The sequence below is a fragment of the Mycena indigotica genome (genome assembly GCF_014461135.1).
Source record: "Mycena indigotica strain 171206Taipei chromosome Unknown Mind.scaff0008, whole genome shotgun sequence".
Taxonomy (NCBI): domain Eukaryota; kingdom Fungi; phylum Basidiomycota; class Agaricomycetes; order Agaricales; family Mycenaceae; genus Mycena; species Mycena indigotica.
Window position 1 is genome coordinate 1,387,222 of NW_023503007.1, and position 19,207 is coordinate 1,406,428.

Sequence of the window (19,207 nt, forward strand, 5' to 3'; positions counted from 1 at the left end):
AGCGTGACATTCAATACGAAAATTTCAATTCGAATTATTGCCTAATTAGGCAACTCTTGGCGCCGGAGGCGCCCGGAAATGTCAAAAATTACCCTTTTGGGACGTCTTTTTGCTTAAATCTGCGTGACATGCGAAAAAAATTCGTATAAAATCGGCAGTGTGACGCGTGACATTCGAACTGAGTAAAATACTACAGTACCTGCTGACACTCCCGGAACTCCCATGGAGATCACTATCACGGGCCGGAGGCCGGGGCGGACCGCCATCAATTCCTGACATGTGCCAGTGTTAGAATTGGCGACGGTCTGAGGTTGAGTTCGATTGACACTGTATATGTAAGACAGCTCATGAATCATGAGACGAGGATTTCGCATTGAACTCAGGCCCGGTGCTACCCAACGATCATTGCCGGCGTGTGCCGTGATCCAGACGGAGGTTAAGCACTTCGAAAACTGATCAAGTTTGGGACTTGCCTGGAACTCTGACTCCGGTCCAAGAGCATGGCGCATAAGGGTCGTTTTACCAACTTCCCGCTGTATTGTTTGTGAGTGACGATACCGGATTCGACAAAGCTCAGCTTACACGGCCGATGACCAAAAGATGTAACCTTGAACAGGTTAGCTATAGCTCGTGATTGAATCAAGGAGGCGGCGTACTGTGGGCACTGCTCTGAGCTCCTAGAAGGGCTCCATGCGTACCTAACGGAGTCGTCTTCAAGTTCTGGCATTCTCGTAGCGAGAGGATGGCAGGAGAGAGGAAAGATGAGCAGTGTGTGGGCGGGACGTTGTCCTTAACAAAAACATGCAGCGATTATTTTCCCAAGCTGTCCCAACTTCGTCCACAGTGTGTGAACAAAAGAAGCATAACAACGTGTGCATGTCAGGGAAGAGAGTCGTTGCTTATTACATCATCATGTCGTTGTCCAAGTTCGGAGAGTGATCGATTTCACACACTCGCCTTTGCTCTCAACCTCCATCACCGAACGCAAGTTTAGACTTTATTTGTCTTGCTTGCCCTCCCCCCCAGCTCCTCCGCGATGAACTCAACCGCGTCTGCTTTAGATACGAATGATGCATTTATGAATACCGTCATCGATCCGAAGACACGTTTTCGCCAGACTCCGGAATCACGCCATCAAGAAGCGACAACTATCCCTGGTGCCAAAATCGCCAAACATCGGGTTTTAGTGGCAGGGAGACTACACGCTAGCAAAACGACACTTGTGAATGGCGCGGCTGTGTGTGGCACAACCTTTGAGGTAGAACTCTGTGTTGGTCGTCAATGTACGCGAACTGACGCAATGAAGTCTGGCAGAGAAAACATCGAGACGGAAATCCCGCAATCCTATCTCTTCTTGCACGACTCTGCGGGTTTTGAGGCACCAGATTCAAGCTTCCGGATAGTTACATCATTTCTCGCCAACCGTGGACTGTCGCGAACATTTTCGGAACGTGTTCATGCAATATGGTTTGCTCTTTATCCGTATTGGAGTCGTTGAAGAGAATTGAGCAGGTATTGCATATGCACCGACACCGCGATGCGCTTAGCGCCCGGGGATTTCTATTTTTTCGACAACGATTTTGCTCAACAAGGTATACGAGCAGCCTGTTTGAAGTTTCCAAGTTGGTTACTCACGACTTCCAGTCCCGGTCATTGTGGTTTTCACGCGATACCGCGGCCTAGTCACTACAGCATTCGCAGAGCTTAGAAGGACTCTCAATCGGGTAGAATCTAAAGAAAAGCGATTTGAGAAAGCTCGAGAGTTACTCCGACTGGGATACATTGATCGACTGAAGGCACTCCGGTTCCCTCCAACTGCATACGTTCAAATTGATGGTGCGTGGACCCATATCTATATCTGCTCCAATTATACCATCGTCGCAGATTTGTTGGAGGATAGCACCACCTTGGAGCATCTCATCCAGACGACACTTGCCTTGATGACGGAAGAGAATTTGAGGCCCATGGTTTTCTCGGTGCGACAAAACAACCTGGACCCTTTTATGGAAGCTGCGGTCAGCGCGTATGTTCTTGTCTATCCGATATAACTGAAGTTCATTGTCACTAAAAGAGCTTTCGATGCAAAAGACGGCTCCGGTAATATTAGTCAATTTCGAATGCGCGCTTCCAATCACCTTTGGCAGACCTCGCGTCCTGTATTCTACGACATTATCCTCATATCTGGGTACGATGCTTCCACCTGCCTAGCACCAATGGCTAATCAGTCCTTCAGAAAGTGGGTCCGTAATCTCGACTCTGTCGCTTCTGCTGAGATCGGGTACCAGAATGAAGTGCGTCGTTCAATTCTGTTCCATCATACGGCAGTGAAAACTCCACAGACAGTGAGTCAACCCCCATTTCATTGGTGCTCTTGCTAATCGTCGCATAGTATGTGCGTCCCTCATAGACTCATTTGTTCTTTGCCCATGTGTCATAGGATGTAAGTTTTGCGACACAAGCATGATCAGCGACCTATCTCAAACTAGGAGCCCGTTGATTTAACTCGAGCAATGGCTAGCCTGGTAATCAGCCTCACTTTATTCGGGAACATTATCTGACTGGTGCTTTAGAGCGACGACCATCTCGTAGGTCGTGTCTCTCTCCCTCATACTGGGTTTAAACTTTCGAAGGCGCGGGTGGCTGCGACCTGCCAGTCAAGCTTATCGGGGAAACATTCTACACGGGTAGCGTCATCCTTTCGCATCCAAAATTTCCGCTGAGTATCAAAATGTCGAATAGGATACTTCGGCATACACGAAACGCGCGGATGTGATAGCTAGTGCGTTTATCTAACCCGCTTCTCGTACCCAAGCCCACTGACTTATGCCCAGCTTTATGCATCTGTCTCGAACAGACTGCCCTAGAATCATCTGCCTCCATGGCCGACTTCCCAAGCGCATTTAACCAGGCGGTGGACGCGTATTTCGCCCCGAACTCCGTTGTGCGCGCCTCGGTCAACAAAGAGATCTCAAAACTCTCTCCGCAAGACTTCCGAGAGACACCGGACCCGGCGTCGGACCGGCCGACCCGCCTGGCCACCGCCAAACTGGTACACATAATAAAAACACATCGGCTGCGTGAGTGGTTCCACAATCTCGAATTTCGTCTCTGACACAGCAGCAAAATAGGTTTGACAACTTGACGCATGTTCGGATGCGCCGCCAGTGTAGATCTGGACTCGCGCTCTCGAAGATAGATTGCTATTTGACCTTGATGATGACTGGTGTATTTTGTGTTGAGGCTGTAAATCGGGTCGGAAATAACTGTAGCGCTTCCAGAGGTCCTAGTTGTATCAATATCCCACCCGATCTGGGTTAGAAAACTGTCGTATCGGGTCAAATCAGGACGGAGAATTTATCAGCCATTCAAATTCCTTCGGTTTCAACTTCAAACCTGGACAACTACATTCTTCGGTACTAGTCGTCAATTGCATTTGGAGACCACATCCGCCCAAGAGTACTCAGGCTTACTAGCCTGTCATTAACAGTGACCCGGATATGTTTTCTACAGTGGAAAGCGGGGAGATTCCGTTCGGATGCAAGCACCTCGTACTGTAAGAGAAACAATCTCAAAGCTTATCCAACTTACTTCAAATTCAGAAATGGAGAGAAAAGTCTTTCTCAAGGCTGCGTCTTTTTCTCGTAGCGTCAACCTCCCCCTTGAACATTCCAGTTCATATATATGACTGCAGTACAATCTCTCGACTTGTTGCATACCCGATGATCCCGTTCCCGACGTACACCTTCTCCGTGCTGTCCTCCGTCTCGTTCACCATGCCCAGCTCCTCCCCATCGCTTTCTGCCCGACTGAATGGCGGACGGACTCCACAAGCCGCGGCATCCACCACATGTCCGGAATACGGCACAAACGTTTCGCCCACCTGCCCTTTGAAGGTTTGAAGCGGCCCCCAGGACACCAGCGCTTGACCACTGGAGAAAGCCCGCTGTTGAGTGTGATGTCATACGCAACGAGCTCCCCGCCTGCATCGCCGTCTTCCCTCTTCTGCCGCACACTGTCGAGCGCATCGTCCAGATCGTCCCATGCAACATTGGCCAGCATCGGATCGTCGAAATATGTGGCTGGCCCACGAACAGGGGTCTCCCGCACCCAGATGCGATACGCGTCGTCGCGGAGGGGACTCGTGGACACCGAGAAACAGTCCATGTAGCGTGCGGCGGGGCGGGATAATTTTTCGCGTCGGCCATCACGGCCGCTTCGGCCGACGCTTCCCGATGGCCGCCACCGTTCTTTTCCCTTCCCCTTCCCCCGATTTGCTTTATACGAGCCGCGTCTGTCGCTGCCCTGCCCTGTCACACTCCCGGGCTCCCGGATACGAGGAGGCTTCGACACATTGAATGTCTTTAACTGTCGCGCCAGCACCCCCTCAGGCTCGTACTCATCCCAGTCTTTTGTTGCATCATAGTTGTCCGGAAGCCGGGTCCACAGCTTCTCCAGCGCACTATGCGCCACGAGGAGAAGCTCGTCTCCGCCAAATGACTTGCGAACGGCGGTCTTCAGCACGATATACCCCGGAATCAAGGCAACGCGGTTCCGACTCGCGCTTGGTGCGGCCTACAAAATCGCGATCGGTTCGCTGGCGACTTGAATAGCGGAAACTTACCCCCGCGGGCATGAACGCAGACACGAAGCTCTCGTCGTCGTCCGAAAACTGGCCGTGCACATCGATGAACAGGTATGCCCTGGTCGTCCAATCGAGCAGGTATATTCTGTTATCCCCGACCACCATGGCAGCAAGCGGACCGAGTATGCATGGCTGGGAAAACCCGTCTTCATCCGGCTCATATGCGGGGCGAGTGAGAATAAGACGGTGTTGTACACGGGTGCGCAGGTCTACTTCGACAACTTCCACAAAACTGTGAGGAGTGAGCAGGCGGTTACCGGCGTTTAGGTTCACTGCTCACATTCCACGGACACTGCAGTTCCTGCCAGCATGCAAGCCGACAACGACCCTCAGGGCCCCGTCCTCCCCTTCCTCCGCAGCGAAAGCCGCGACATCTGCACGCTCAACAGCGGCAGCATGCGTCCAGAGCAGCCTGCCTGATGCAGTATCCCAGCACTGCAGCCGCCGGTTGTTGCAAAACAGCACATATTTCCCGCTGGGCAGCATCTTGACCTCGTTCTCGAGGTACGAGTGCAGCCGGGGTATAGGCACCCGCAGCCTAATCTCGTGCCTGACCTCCGGGACAAGGTCACCGGCGCATGCCCAGGTCCGTGGGCCGTGAACCACACGCTTGACAAGCTCAACAAGACTGTTCGTCGACAGCGCGGCGAGAGGAGGGACCAGCGTCGCTGCCAAGGGGAGCACACCGTGTTGTTGCAGCCGCACACAAAGCGCGACCCAGAGTTCTCGCGCTCGCGCAAGTTGGTGAAATCGTCGACAGGTCTAAGTATTTCTGAGCCAACGTCTCCTGGATTGTTGTGTGCTTACCGTGCCGATGGCCAGTGCGCTCGCGACGTCACAGTGAGAGAAAATGGACCGCAGGATATCGGGTGGGATTTGGTAGCGGAGCATCGTCGTCGTGGTGAAAGGGAGAAAGGGGGCAATTTGCAAAATCAAGGTCGGTCCCGATTATCTAATCGGTTATGTATTGAGTGAAGTTGAGGTACAACAAATGAATAATATGTATGTGGATGCAACCAGTCATCCGGTGGAGTTGAAGTACAGCATGCTTACAGTTCAGAAAAACGAGGGCATAGACTTGGACCGGAGGTTTCCTTCGAAAACTTTTGCCCGATTGCCTTTGCGCTGACGTCTTCTGAGGGAACGGGACCCGCCCACCAGCATTCCCGAGCCAAACCGGCTCAGCCCCGGAGCGGCATTGTCTGTTTCGGCAACATGATCATGGCCAGGCGCGTCTGTTATCGGTCTTCCCTTGGCCCTGCGCCGCGCAGCTTTGCGGAGTATTTTGTCAAGAGTTGCCTGCAGCACCAATAAACGTCTAAGCATGTCAACAAAAAGACCATCCACCCAGAGTGATCCCCGTCGTTTCCGTGGGCACAACTCAGCCGGCTCTTCAAGTATAAGCTGTCTTTTGAGACCGTCTCGGAATCGCAGGTCGCCGTCGTCGACTTCATCGCTGAAGTTACGTGTCGTGACCTGGACAATGGCTGATGGAGGCTCGATGCGCGGCTGCAGGTCATGAGCAAGCACGAGCTGCCCTTTGTATGCGGGCGGATTGCGGAATCTCAGATCGCTGTCATCATCATCGTCGTCGTCGACAGAGGTATAAGCAACAACAGTCCGACTGTGATTGACGTGGGTGGGCAGGGCTGCATTGTCGAGCAAGAGGTTGCGTTTTGTTTGAAAAGGGCGAGGGTTGTGGAACCTCAGGCTTATGTCGTCATTTTCGTCCTCGTCGTTGTCCTCGTCGTCGAAGCCATCTTGGAAGGTATGTGCGCGTTCCTGAACACAGTTATTCGTAATTGACACGGACAAAGGACTGGAGGGCAGACCAAATGAATCCTGGATATATTGTCGTTTATTGCCCGGTTGGGCTCATAGGCCGACGCGGAGTCGCGCTGTGATATGAATACGTCAACCAGGGCCAGCGACTCATGAGAGTCACTCACCTCTGGCCCATACAGCGTCACCCACGACACAGGCGAGTGGATCTCCTCCTTGGTCTGTCGATAGTAGTCCGTGTCGCTGAACGAGTTGCGCGCCTCCGACTTTGGCCGGGCCAAAGTTAGGGAAGCGCTAGATGCAGAAGCAGCGCTGGTGGAGGGAATACGCAGGCGGAGCGATGAGGCCTTCGCTTTCAGCTTGTCGAGCATTGTGTGCGCAAAGTGGCGGGGGCACTGAGATAAGGGCGAGGCGAGGCCTGTCGTATATGTACAGCCCGCGATAATTCCCGGGCAGAGTCATTTTTTCGCCGGGGCACAGAAGAACGTTTCGATCGTTTCCACGGTGGCGTTTTCGTGGGAGATTCACCGTCGAGAACAGTAGCAAAGAGTCGAAAATAGGGCATTGAGTGGGTCCACAGTCGATCTGCATCACGACGCAAGTCATTCTCCTCGATAATCGACGGAGAACTGCAGTACCGCTCATTGTCTGCAATCGGACGACAATGGTGGCGTTTGGGCGGCTGGACCGGCCGCGGCAGCGAAAGCCAGGGTCGACGGCGAGGTGGATGCCAATCAGCTTCTGGCGCAGTGACTTGTGTCGGCGAGCCGGACCGAACGGCGGAGTTGGAAGCTGTTCTCGTGTGCCGCGTCGGGGAGCGAAATCACCTAGATCGCAAGTCAGTAGTGCTTCAACGACTAGGACTACTATTATGTATGTACCAAAGAGTTCTTATATGTAGAGTAATAGACGATGATAACGCGAGAACAATCAGAAGAAAGTAACGGGTAGGTAAACCCTCTTGGTATGCTGAACAAACATAAAGAAAGAACATAGTGTTTGTTGCCATTGGCCCAGTCGAGAGTTGGTGATCTTGTAATCGTGATGCGCAGAACACTGTCTTTGGACATGACAGTATGACGACTCGATGTTGTGGACTGCAGGACCCGTTAAGAAAAGCAATTTGCAGCATCGCCCAAACAAATCCAAAGGGGACAGGTTCAAGTTTCGGAGGACGAGTAGTGGTGTTCTGGTTAAACTTCGAGAGACACGACGAATATAGTCCTGCTAAGCGGCCAAAAAGATGGATGTTCCAGCGAGTTGTCGACGGCGAATGCAAACGGAAACCGTGTCGGGGATCAACGATTATTAGGGTGGTCACTGTCTGTGTGGACAATAGAGCCAAAGGGAGGGTTGGAGGCATCTTGCCAATGGAAAGAAGAAAGGACGATTTGGGATATGGTTTCGAATGGTGATCGGCCAAAAGATATTTCTTCTTCGAGAACTGGGACAATCGAGAGGCTGAGGCTGTCTGCAATCGCCAGCTTGAGATATCGCAGATTTTCAACAGTCTCGATAAACTCCAAACAGTTGCGTTCTGGGAATGAGGGCTTTGAAAACCAAGAAATGGAGGTTGTTGCACTAGAGGGACGCAATGAGCGCGAGGTAGGCGAAGCGAGAGACGTGTTGCTTACCCAGGCTCAGTGTTATCAGGCATATTTGCTTTTCGTCATATCCATCCCACCCAGAAGCCAATGCATCGAGGTTTCAAATGGCCATAATCTCCAGATGATCTCCAGTCCCACAGCTCCTTTCACCCTCAACGCGATTATTTTGAGGAGGTCCAATCAAAATGGTGTCGTGTGAGCTCGTTGCAGCGTCTTCGTAGTTGTCTCTCGCCCAGATAAAACTGGCTGTCTCGGCATGGGCGAAGTCTCTGGATGAGGCGTTCTTGCCACCTCCATCGTCGGCCGGGTCCAGAACAATAGCCAATGTCTTCCTTTAGACGGTGGCGAGTCGATTATGCGCAAAGAAAAGGGTCACAGCCTGTAACCCGTTTGACCACCAGTCCCATGCAAAGATTCTTTGTCTATCTGAGGTTGGGACTGGATTAAGCTGATGAAAAACAGCGAAAATATCACATACCGACCGCATCAGTGGCCTTGGGACAGAGGAAAAAGAGGCCATTCTTGTTCAATATTCGTGTTACGTTCTTTATCCCAATCGTTCACAAGACACTCTGCAGATTGACCATTAGTGCGTGTAGGGGTCATGGTTATAAGCGAATGCACACCAACATGGCGAGCCACAGTCGCTAGCTTCTTCGTTATTGCTTTCTGTTACTGCTTTGCCCTTCGGTCGCATAGCTGAATCCACGGTTACGACATGCATTTTTTGAGAGAAAGAGACCACTTCGTGAGCCTGTTGGAGCGCAAAGTTTGACGCGAACATTGCCGTAGAGTCTCCGAGGTCATTTGTGGTTGGTTACTATTAGCGTGGAGGTGAAGTTTTGTAATTGATGGCGCACGTGCTGCCTAGATCAAGATCAACCAACCATAACGTCGACGAGCAACTCCGACTTTTACTGTCGCAAAAAACGGGACAAATCATCCCACTTTCGGAATACGTCTCGACAATAACCCTGATTATGTGTTCTTCTTGACTCTGAGCAATCGAAACAAATTCGAAATTTATTTTGCCCTTCCGATACTTCAAGTTACCTTTCGGTTACCAGGACAAACACATCTGAATCGGGGTCTCCGGTGACCCCATTCACAAAAGTGGACTATTGCGAGGCCGTTACTTTTCTCCCCAGTGCATTTTCAAAAACAGTCAAAAATCTGTCCGACGTGGTCACGAATTACTGCTCTCATCTTCGAGGTCAGTCTCTGTGATATTTCTGAGGCATCTACCTGATGGTCAAGCAGCGCGACCAAACCACACTTCTGCGCTGGCCCTTCCAGCACCCTCTAAGTCCCTCACGTCCCCCTCCTTGCCCCAAAAGTCGCCCTTGAATGCCCATCCGTCTTTCTCCTTCACGTCGTCTCCTGGAACCCACTCAGCTACATATCTACGGTCTAGGCCGACGATGACATCATCGCCGCTCGTCGCTGTGGGCGCTGCACTTGTGGTGGTCCAAATCATGGAAGCATTGAACAAATTCCCGTCGAAATGCGCCAACCTGATGTAGCTCGCAAGCATCCGTTGAAACGGAACGACAAAGGTTGGTACATTGTCGGACGCGTTGAGAATCTGCCTAACCACTGGCACATCTAGAATGGATTGACATCTTGTGTTCACCATCCTTTCGACCGAAATAAAGCAGGGCTGGAATGCGCCATAAGTTTCGTGAACAAAGACACCAGCCATCTGTGAAAATGGCGTCGAAGGTATGCTTGCGGGAGATGGTCGCGGGGTAACATCTTGATTCCGCCGGATTCCATCCGCAACAGACTTCAGGTACCGCTCTGCCCAGTTTGTTGGATTGCCCCCAAACCCAAGCAGCTCGTCGATAATGCGGAACTTGACAGGCTCCATGACGCGGACGCCGTCGTCGTCGTTGGTTAAGACGACAAGACCAATTTGGTCTTTACAAACAGTTTAGGTGTATGTCACCATATGTGGAAACCGGGCTCACCATACGGCAGACGGGTGACAATAGTTTTGAAGCCCGGATTACTGCCTCCATGTTCAATAATCTCGTGGCCGCGATACGAGAACCGGTTTTGGCCACAACCATAGACTTTGGGGCTCTACTTGATTCAAGAGCGAGTTTTCGTCAATGCATAGGCCACCTACAGTCTCAGGAAACTCCGCTTTTTCAAGCGATACGCTGGCGCCGAGAGCAACGTGCTCAACGATTTCCGCAGGTATTACGGTCCTGTTCGTAAACGGATGTCGACCTTGGTTGAGGAGCGTGGCAACCCACACTGACTACGAGTTTCAGGAACAATTGCATCAATGAGCTAAAAATGAAGCACACCAAATCTCTCGCACTGGAGATGATACCGCCTGCTCCGGCCCATATTCTCTCCTCTCCTGGTCGTTGAAAGTATTCGCTTGGAGTCAAGATGCCAGTCTGGTTTGCCAGCCAATCTCGCATACTCCAATGGAAACCATGAGCCAACTGGTTTGTGCCATCGGGCAGAAACCGCCGCTCAGCTTCTCCCACCGAGTAGGTCGACGAATTCATACCCAGCGGAGCAAATATATGTTGTGCGATGTATGACTCGAATGATTGGTTGAGGAGCTTTTCTGGGAGGTACGACAGCGCCTCATACATGAGGTTATTATACTGATATTTTTCGCGTAGAGAGGCAGAGGGACGAAGGTATTGAAGTTTTGATATCTGCGAGAGTAAATGAATGATCTTCAACAACAATGCTGCTCAACACACCATTTCTGAAACTCCTCCCGTTCTCGAAAACCCAGAGTAATCATGTCTCGGCAAGCCCGTACGATGAGAAAGCAAGTCCTGCAACGTCGCTCCGCGCTCCATGTCCTTGTCCATCAGCACCCACTCATCGCCCAAGATTTCCGCGACCTTCGTGTCCCATCTCAACGGGCGGCCCCTTTCCGCCGCCAACGTCTCATTCTTGATGAGCAGCCCGACGCCCGCGGCCGTAAACACCTTGCTGTCAGACGCGATAGCGAACATGGTGTCAGGACTGACGGGCGTGCCGTCTGCTCTCGCCTGCCCATACGAGCCAAACTCGAATTCCCATTCCTTGCCTGGCTTTCTGCGGACCACAGCAATGGAAAGCCCTGAAGAGTTCCAATACACTTGTTGGGCACGGATAAACGCGTCGACCTGCGGTGGAATTAGCTTCCTTTCCATTGAGCCTGGTGGTATCGGAGTTTCGAGTTTTTGTTCATTCTGAGGGATTGGGAGTGGTAGTTGGAGGGGAAGGGAGAGCGCAGAGGCAAGCGGGAGGAAGGCCAGGGCTGCGAGCATGGTGTTGGGGAGGAAGCAGGCATCATGCTTATCCGTCGCAAAAAAAGATATGTCGGGAATAGGGACAGCCTGAGAAATCTCGCGAGGATGATTGGCTGGCGATGCCGGGGCGATCAATCGGCGGAGAGATAAGCAAAAGCCCCTGTCAACGAAAGTTTACAGAGTGTTTGTAATATTCACATGCAACAACAACAAGAATTCATATATTACTCGTGGCTCTCTTCAATCCGGTACCGCATAGTGGCAGACGGCGCTGTATATGCCACAGCCTTTTCGTGAATTTGGCGCATATCATCGCTGGCTAGATATGCCTCGAAAACCTGCATCAAGTGCTGGACTAGGACCGCGCTTTCCTCGTGCTGACCCCACACAAGAGCCCCCGCAGAGTCCCGGGCAAATACAACGGCAAGAAGACCCTCGATTCGGAGCCTGGCGTCACCGACACAAACCGGCGGGCCAGCGTGCACGACCAATGCATGTAGAGCCATTAACTTGAGGAAGGCCGGGTTGCCGGCCGTTAGCACACCAATCGCGCGCAAGACGTCGTCAGTAGGAAAGAGTTCGTTGGCGAAGAGCGAGCCAAGGAGGCCGGCAATGTTGACCCCGCGGGAGGTCAGGTAGTCATGCTCGCCATGCGGTTCTTTCCGCCACGCATCAGTATCCCAGTAAGCGCGGAATAGCTTGATGGCCTCGCTTCGGATAACCGCAACTACGTTCGGTTTGCCGACGGACAGACGGGCGAGCAGTGGCGCGACGACTTTGGCCGTGACGTGCCCAAGACCAGACACAAGTAATTCGCAGATTGGTGCGGCTATGTTGGTGGCATTGCGGAGCTGGTCACGGTAATATTTGTAGCGCTCCTCAGCGGGGTCTGGAGGTGGAGTGGGATCGCGCTCGTAAAACGTTGGAATGGGATACACAGGTCGAGGATGGCGAATGGCAACGCCAGTCTTGATTTTCAACGCCGGGATGATTTCCTCCTCAGATGAGCCGGAAGATGCCAACTCGGGAGTTGTTGAGGCGCTGCTGCTGCCATAGCTCCGCATTACGCTCGACTTGCCCGACGAGCTAGTCGAAGACTCTGCGCTGGATGACCTGGCAGTAGACTTGGCTTGGACGTTGAAACCCCGCAGTTCGTGGCCTTCATCAATGACCACGGGGTTTCCGGTCTCCGGACAGCGGGTCAGGACAACGTCTACCCCATACAGGTCTTTCCGGGCTTGGTCCTGTGGCAGCGTCCAGACATCGTCGGGAGGCATACGAGAAGGAATGTTCAGAGTGGCGAGACGAGATGGGTTGTGGGAAGGTGACATGCTGGGAAGTTTAATTTGCGTTGGCTGAAACGGAGTAGCTGGGATAAGTTTTGGAAGCCATAGAGGGCGAACGGAAAGCCTTTTATACGAGTAGAATGGTGCTTGGTTCGGTATCTTTGTTGGCCACTCAGGTCACGGCGCGGCAAGGCGGCTTTGTTTTGCGGGTATTCAAAGCTAGGGTAGACTAGGTCGTAAGTTTCTACCAGTCTGGGGACGAGTTGCATTGTTGAGTTTCACTGGTGGAGAGAAAGTAGTATTTTTCATCCGCTGACCATGTAACTAGACAGACCCAACAGTAGGAATACAGCATTACGAACACGAGGGTATTCGTTCTATAAAACAGGTTGGTCCCGCAAACAGTCACGACCATTTGTACTCACAAAGATGATAGAGACGTATCCCACGTAGGGTATAATGCTGGCAGGGAGGTTAGCTGTGAATAGATGTCGAGATAAACTACGGACCCTTGCACCTTCCCAACAAGGTGCTCCGGCTCGAGCCACTCAAGACCGTTGTAGAGCGAAATGTCGTTCACATCGTTGTTGTCACCCTTGGTCATGAATCTGCGAGGACTAGCACATAAGGTCAATCTGGATAGAGAACGGTTTGCTGGCTTTACCTCGCTCCAGATTCACGCATCTCCAGCACGCGATGGACAATGGGGACCATCTGTCCGGGAACTTCATAGACCGTAATGTCACCGTTCTGATATTCTTGGGGCGACCAGTTGCTGAGGAACAAGAGGTCGCCGCGATGAATGCCAGGTTCCATTGACCCACTGAAGTTGTAAATTATCTGTGAAAGACATGTAGGCTGAACATACGTTAGAACTACCACCGCTGGCGATTTGCAATTGGTGAGAATGCCTGCTGCGGCATAGGCCATGTAGGAAGACGAAAGTGAGGAGGCAAATAGCAGCCCTTGAAGCAAAGTCTATGAGTCATGAGTATTGCCACCTGGCGAAGAGTGGGCTGCGCGCTTACGCGGCGAATACGGCCCATGGTGGATGTAAAGAAAGAGTCAATTGCTTTTGAAGAGCATCCAATCTTCCCAGAACACGATTGCGACACGTTGACAGTGACGATTTGACGGCAATGAGTTTGTGGAGTTGAAAGTTCTTGGGGAGTTCAACCAAGCCATCGACGTCCTCTAACACCGTTGGCAAGTTGTGGCTGTAGTGGTTGTTTGTCAGGCTGAAAGCTGAAATCGCGTGACTTGGAGATTCTCATCTCAGCACAGTCGCGAATGCTAGTCTTGGAACCCAACCACGTATACGCGTCATGCTCGCTGAGACTGTTGCTCTTGTCGCTCTAAGGTGTGTCTGGAATCCTCATATTTGATCATCTAACGTTTCAGAGCTGCAATCTTCTTCTCCTGCCGCAAATTCATACTCGCAGGTCTCCATGCAAACTATCAAGACTCCGACACCGAATTCATTCCTCTGCAAGAACCGCTTCCATCGCCAATAACACATTCGTCGAAGGGCAAGTCATTTGGAAAGAGCAAAGCCACAACAGAGGCAGGAGACGTTTTTGCGGGCTGTTTCATGGAAAGTTGTGTGCTTTGCACACTGCTCATGATGCAGGCACTCGATATATCGAGTCCCAGGTGAGTGTTTGCTCGCCTTTCGCTGCGTAGTGACTGATGCCACATATCAGTGTGCGACTGCTCAACTGGCGAATCTCGCTCTTCATCCTGCTTGCCCTTGTTCTGCTGTACCTCCCGTTCCTACTCAGCCTACTGCTCATATTCTCTACGGACTCTGGTGCGTCGAAATCTGCTGTATCCTCTTCTAGCGCTGATTATGTTCTTAGAAACCCGGCATCGCACCACTTTGCCGCGATTAGCTTTCAGCGTCGCCGTGGTTGGCCTCCATCTATTTCTTCTCTCCCTTGTACCGCTACCAGAACCAGCAGGCGACTATACTACTGCTGTGCTGTCGCGGCTCATTGTTGTCGGCACTGTCATTCTTGGTCTTCTGGCCGGTTATGGTGCCGCAAGCAGCGTTTGGACATACTTTCCGCTCAACGGACAAATGCAAGCGATCTTTTTCTTCCTTCTTTACGGTCTCACTTTTTATCCTCAGAATTCCCCCGACGGAAAATGAGCTTGTCAGCGCCCAGGAGTCGTTGTCCAATATTCGAAATGATATCGAGAAAAAGAGGGGAAGCAGGAAGGCGGCGCGCTGAATCTGCTGCAGCTGCTCAAGTATGTTGGGACATCCATATAATTTCGTAACCGACTGACTTTTGCAGGCGAATGCGACCTGGCTTTCTCGTGTGATGCCCAGCTTTCGAGGGGATGATGGTACGACTTTTTCCCAGTTTCCTTGTCTTATATTTGTGCTCATATTTGACTGCCTGAAAGACACACAAGTCCTCGCCGGCCTTTCTGCTTTGGAAGAGCAAATGACAATACGGGTGGATACCCTGCGACAACGCCGGCTGGAAGCTCTGCGAATGCGAACATGGTACGGGAGACTGGTTACAATTTGCGGAAGGGTGTTTTCCGTCTACTGCGCGTTCAGGGTTCTAACAGTGAGTGGCCTTTCAACTTATCTAACTAGCCCAAAATAACATCACAAAAGACGATGGCTGCATTCTTGCTGCCCTCGTCTTTCGGTTCACGGACTACTTCTGAGGCCAGCAAAACTTCTCCTGCGCTCGATCTGGACCTCGCTACGAACGTGATGACGACATTACTCCCTCCATTGGCGGACAAACCGCAATTGGCCTCCCGCTTGGCCAGACATGCGAGCCTTCTTCTTGTGGGCATAATCATTGCATCGAGCTTGAGGCGAGTCGTGCGGGGAGCAACGAGAGTTTTACGAGTAACAAGCCAGACCTTAGGCTCTGCGCTGATGGTCCTGGTGCTTGCATGGGTCATGGTATGCTCTGCATTTGACTACTAGACGTTACTCTGAGATATTTTCCTCTAGAGCGTCTATATCCTTGCAACCATCGTCCAGCTGCGAACAACCTTCCCGCCTCCAACCCCATCCACGCCCCCCTCAGAAGTTGGGAACGATGATGCGGCTGTGACCAATCTCTTCAGCACCATTCCGCCGTTCGCTGTGTTTGGCCCCCTCTTTGATGGAGCGTTTCTTCTGTCCGCGGTTGCTGCTGTAGCGGGACGATGGATTGGCGGGAAAGTGGGTGGTGCGGACTGAAGTTTCCGAGCATCATTGGATAAAAAAAATTTCAGCGAGGTATATATACCAACCAATTATTCATATCTACGAGGCTGACATGCTGCCGTCTAGTCATCGTTGATGAGGCGCGTTTCGTCTCTATTCGCTGTTGTGTAGACAATGCATCCATGAACTTCAGAGAAGATTTTAACCCATCAACTTCAGAACCTGGAATCGTTGAGGATCATGAGGAGGACAACATAAGAATCATACTCTCCGAACTATAGCCCCGGTGGCCTCAGTTATACGCATCTTTGGCGGCCAACAATTCAATACGGATTATGTCAGGAAGACCCTGGCTTAACACGCTTCCATAATCGCTGCCTCAGCCAACGATGTCGACCAACACGATTCTGAACGGCTGTCTCATCGCTTGGGACTCGACATTGCTAAGCTCCAAACATATCACAGGGTCCTGTAACGGCAGACTACAATGGTCAGCGTGGTTTCCCAGCGGTATATAACCAGTAAAGAGCATGCAATAAGTAATTCCTCAAGTCTCAAGCCAGCTCTACTAGTACAAGTCGAAGACCCACCGCACTCTGAAATACACAATGGTCGTCAAACTTTATGCCGGTGCACGGGTCTCTGGCGGTAGCTCGATTGTCGCGACAGTCTTGTTGGCGAAAAACATCCCATACGAACACATCCTGGTCGACGTTCCCGGAAAACAGAATAAAGGACCTGAGCACCTCGCTATCCACCCGTTTGGCCAGATCCCTGTCCTCGTAAGGCCATATATCCATGTTTTTCGTGCAGAGTTTGACACGACCTAGGATGATAATGGCTTTATCCTTTACGAAACTCGCGCTATATGCAAGTACTTGGAGAACAAGTACCCCGGCCATGGTCAACAGCTGGCTCCCGTGCCGACCGACGCCGAGGGACAGGCTATTTTCGACCAGATGTTGTCCGTCGAGGTCAACAATTTCTACCGTCCGATGTTCAAGATCGTACAGGAAGTTGTGTTCAACAGGTACAGTGCATTCATTGTTTTGCCTCTTCCGTGCTCATAGATATAATAATGCTCAGGCTCTTTGGGATCGAAGCCAATCAGACCAATATTGATCAAGGGGTCAAGGACCTCGGCACTACATTGGATGTTTACGAGACCGTTCTCGCGAAGCAGAAATATCTTACAGGTGGTGTATGTGACTTGTCCCTCTCCCCCTCCAACTCGACCGCTAACTCAAATCTACAGCAAATCTCGTTGGTCGACTTGTACCACCTCATCTACACGCCTGGGTTGGCTCCAGCCGGAGTGGACATCATGACTCGTCCAGAGCGGCCCAATGTGACTCGGTATTTTGCCCCTCTCTTGTACTCACCCATCCTTTGCTTATCAAGTGTTGGTGTAGGTGGTGGAATGACCTGATCACATACCCGGCGTTCGTCAAATTGCAGGATGACGGATATGGGTATCATCCCCCCAATTGAGTGTTTTATAGCCAGTCGTTGCTAGTGGCATGTTAGCATTGGACTCTGTCCTTCGTACTTCTTAGAACCGGGGAATGAGATTATCTTATCTCTTGATTGCTTACCTGATGGGGATGACATTTTTTGGGTCGCGCCATCTTGCGCTAGTGTGGCACCAGCACCAATATATTCATTCCAAGAAAGCTATATAACACCCGGCGTACTGCAGTTCAATACTCCAAATTCGCCGCACGGCTCGCCATTTTCGCGCCCACTTGTTCTTCTTATTTGAACGTTTCAGAGGAAAGTGACAGTGACGAGACCCGGAAGCAACTCCGATCGGAGTTATGGAGGGCAGAAAACGGTTCAAGTTGTAACTCAAACACGATTCGGTTCGCTGCAGATACTTCCTCTACCAAGGACCCGTTTTCCGATGTCGCTTCGGGCATTCTCCGGGCTTTGCTAAGCCAAGAAGCTGTCGATTTGCGAGCCGATTCACGGCAATCGCAGCTCACTGTCTCTTTCTCAGTTTCTCTCGCTCTCGCTCTTGTCTCCCTCAAAGACAACACGAAACAATGGTCCTGCAGCTTTTTGCCGGTCACTCTTTCTACGGCGGTGGCGCCGTCGTTGCAGTCGTATTGGCAATGAAGAAGATCCCGTACCAGTTCGTGCTTGTCGACATGGCCAAGAAGCAGCACAAATCGCCCGAACACAAGGCGCGCCATCCGTTTGGCCAGCTGCCCGCTCTTGTGCGTCAAATAATCTCAAATCGGCCGCTACTTGAATTGATGCTGACGCGTTCCAGGATGACGACGGGTTTGTTATCTACGAAACCCGCGCGATCTGCAAGTACCTCGAGAACAAGTACCCCGGCCAGGGAGTCAGGCTAGCGCCGCCGCTGAGCGATATCAAGGGCCAGGCAATGTATGACCAGATGTTGTCTGTGGAGCTGTGCGATTTCTACCGTCCGATGTTACGCGTTGCGCAGGAGGTTATCTTTAAACCGTGAGCCTGACTTGCCAGCATTGCTAATCTCAAATTGCTCTTCAGCATGTTCGGTGCTGAGACGAACCAGGCCAACCTCACGGATGGTGTCAACGACCTTGGGATGAAGCTCGACGTCTATGAAGGCATTCTGGCGAAACAAAAGTATATCGCTGGGAACGTGCGTCTAAATCGAACTGAGTAGCTAGCGATTGAACTTATAAATATTACTGCTAGGAACTTTCCCTGGTCGACTTATACCACCTCATTTACGCTCCTGGATTGGCTCCTGCGGGAGTCGACATTATGACGCGCGCAGAGAGGCCACATGTAGCACGGTATGTCCATCGTGGGCTGCTCTTGTACTTTTCACGAATGATCTAGGTGGTGGAACGAGCTCATATCGACCCCAACATATGTGAAGCTTAAAGCAGAAGGCTATCCGATAGAGGCCTAGATTGAAAGTTTCCAATAGACTACCGATAATCCCAAGTTCAAATCGAGACTTTGAATGCTTATCGATCGGTCTCTTAATCCGACACTGCTCTTTTCTTTCAATGAAATCCGGTAGCATTCTGTGAAATCTCCTGTAACCGTGCCCAGTCAAGTAAAACTAAGGAAAAGTAACTGTCAGAAATTGGTGCTTATACTTAGACCATGCCACATGCTCCCAATTGAGTGCCTGAGACAAGTAGCTTAATGGCTATAGAGGGTACAACTTGAAAGGGAACAGAGGGAGATAAAAGTGTGGCTACCAGCCATGCAGATGCTGATACTTATAATGTTACTCCAGCCCTCAGGCTGTCCTATCTGAGCTCTGGCCAGCCACAATCACATGTGGGACTGCACATCACTGTGTGTCTGTCAGACTTCGGGTCGGGCCGTGCAAGGACCTTTTCTAAGAACACGCGCCCGGAACAGAACAGACGGATAGTCGGGCCTGCAAGGACGGCGAGCGGGGTAGATCGAAACCGTAAGGGCCCGTG

At 51.4% G+C, this 19,207-nt stretch overlaps 9 protein-coding genes across 9 annotated transcripts; 4 read left to right on the forward strand and 5 right to left on the reverse strand.

Annotated features, from left to right (window-relative positions):
• Positions 1 to 1,036: 1,036 nt before the first annotated feature.
• On the forward strand, positions 1,037 to 3,142 carry MIND_00922000 (uncharacterized protein; the record flags this gene model as incomplete). Its single annotated transcript, XM_037365849.1, has 12 exons — positions 1,037 to 1,258; positions 1,307 to 1,467; positions 1,513 to 1,592; positions 1,645 to 1,836; positions 1,885 to 2,023; positions 2,072 to 2,185; positions 2,234 to 2,291; positions 2,487 to 2,522; positions 2,571 to 2,684; positions 2,740 to 2,779; positions 2,832 to 3,077; positions 3,129 to 3,142. 12 exons carry the CDS (start codon positions 1,037 to 1,039, stop codon positions 3,140 to 3,142), a joined length of 1,416 nt encoding a protein of 471 aa, XP_037217261.1.
• Positions 3,143 to 3,768: 626 nt separating this feature from the next.
• On the reverse strand, positions 3,769 to 5,533 carry MIND_00922100 (uncharacterized protein; the record flags this gene model as incomplete). Its single annotated transcript, XM_037365850.1, has 4 exons — positions 3,769 to 4,572; positions 4,622 to 4,874; positions 4,923 to 5,404; positions 5,450 to 5,533. The coding sequence occupies 4 exons, from the start codon at positions 5,531 to 5,533 to the stop codon at positions 3,769 to 3,771; spliced, it is 1,623 nt and encodes a 540-aa protein (XP_037217262.1).
• A 165-nt stretch (positions 5,534 to 5,698) lies between these two features.
• MIND_00922200 (uncharacterized protein) lies at positions 5,699 to 6,795 on the reverse strand (the record flags this gene model as incomplete). The annotated part of the gene is made up of 3 exons (XM_037365851.1): positions 5,699 to 6,424; positions 6,475 to 6,540; positions 6,592 to 6,795. 3 exons carry the CDS (start codon positions 6,793 to 6,795, stop codon positions 5,699 to 5,701), a joined length of 996 nt encoding a protein of 331 aa, XP_037217263.1.
• Positions 6,796 to 9,283: 2,488 nt separating this feature from the next.
• On the reverse strand, positions 9,284 to 11,318 carry MIND_00922300 (F-box domain-containing protein; the record flags this gene model as incomplete). The annotated part of the gene is made up of 5 exons (XM_037365852.1): positions 9,284 to 9,951; positions 10,002 to 10,116; positions 10,163 to 10,297; positions 10,347 to 10,712; positions 10,761 to 11,318. The coding sequence occupies 5 exons, from the start codon at positions 11,316 to 11,318 to the stop codon at positions 9,284 to 9,286; spliced, it is 1,842 nt and encodes a 613-aa protein (XP_037217264.1).
• Positions 11,319 to 11,524: 206 nt separating this feature from the next.
• MIND_00922400 (uncharacterized protein) lies at positions 11,525 to 12,631 on the reverse strand (the record flags this gene model as incomplete). The annotated part of the gene is made up of 1 exon (XM_037365853.1): positions 11,525 to 12,631. One exon carries the CDS (start codon positions 12,629 to 12,631, stop codon positions 11,525 to 11,527), a length of 1,107 nt encoding a protein of 368 aa, XP_037217265.1.
• A 260-nt stretch (positions 12,632 to 12,891) lies between these two features.
• Positions 12,892 to 13,632, reverse strand: MIND_00922500 (Signal peptidase complex catalytic subunit SEC11; the record flags this gene model as incomplete). The annotated part of the gene is made up of 6 exons (XM_037365854.1): positions 12,892 to 12,963; positions 13,012 to 13,048; positions 13,096 to 13,203; positions 13,251 to 13,409; positions 13,455 to 13,564; positions 13,615 to 13,632. The coding sequence occupies 6 exons, from the start codon at positions 13,630 to 13,632 to the stop codon at positions 12,892 to 12,894; spliced, it is 504 nt and encodes a 167-aa protein (XP_037217266.1).
• Positions 13,633 to 13,911: 279 nt separating this feature from the next.
• On the forward strand, positions 13,912 to 15,903 carry MIND_00922600 (uncharacterized protein; the record flags this gene model as incomplete). The annotated part of the gene is made up of 12 exons (XM_037365855.1): positions 13,912 to 13,946; positions 13,988 to 14,239; positions 14,290 to 14,396; positions 14,446 to 14,668; positions 14,718 to 14,756; positions 14,794 to 14,839; positions 14,887 to 14,938; positions 14,999 to 15,168; positions 15,219 to 15,518; positions 15,570 to 15,704; positions 15,760 to 15,839; positions 15,894 to 15,903. 12 exons carry the CDS (start codon positions 13,912 to 13,914, stop codon positions 15,901 to 15,903), a joined length of 1,449 nt encoding a protein of 482 aa, XP_037217267.1.
• A 472-nt stretch (positions 15,904 to 16,375) lies between these two features.
• On the forward strand, positions 16,376 to 17,196 carry MIND_00922700 (Glutathione S-transferase; the record flags this gene model as incomplete). Its single annotated transcript, XM_037365856.1, has 4 exons — positions 16,376 to 16,549; positions 16,598 to 16,797; positions 16,854 to 16,968; positions 17,023 to 17,196. 4 exons carry the CDS (start codon positions 16,376 to 16,378, stop codon positions 17,194 to 17,196), a joined length of 663 nt encoding a protein of 220 aa, XP_037217268.1.
• A 496-nt stretch (positions 17,197 to 17,692) lies between these two features.
• On the forward strand, positions 17,693 to 18,678 carry MIND_00922800 (Glutathione S-transferase; the record flags this gene model as incomplete). The annotated part of the gene is made up of 5 exons (XM_037365857.1): positions 17,693 to 17,986; positions 18,043 to 18,242; positions 18,288 to 18,402; positions 18,459 to 18,559; positions 18,606 to 18,678. The coding sequence occupies exons 1-5, from the start codon at positions 17,813 to 17,815 to the stop codon at positions 18,676 to 18,678; spliced, it is 663 nt and encodes a 220-aa protein (XP_037217269.1). The 5' UTR covers positions 17,693 to 17,812.
• Between the last annotated feature and the right edge of the window lie 529 nt (positions 18,679 to 19,207).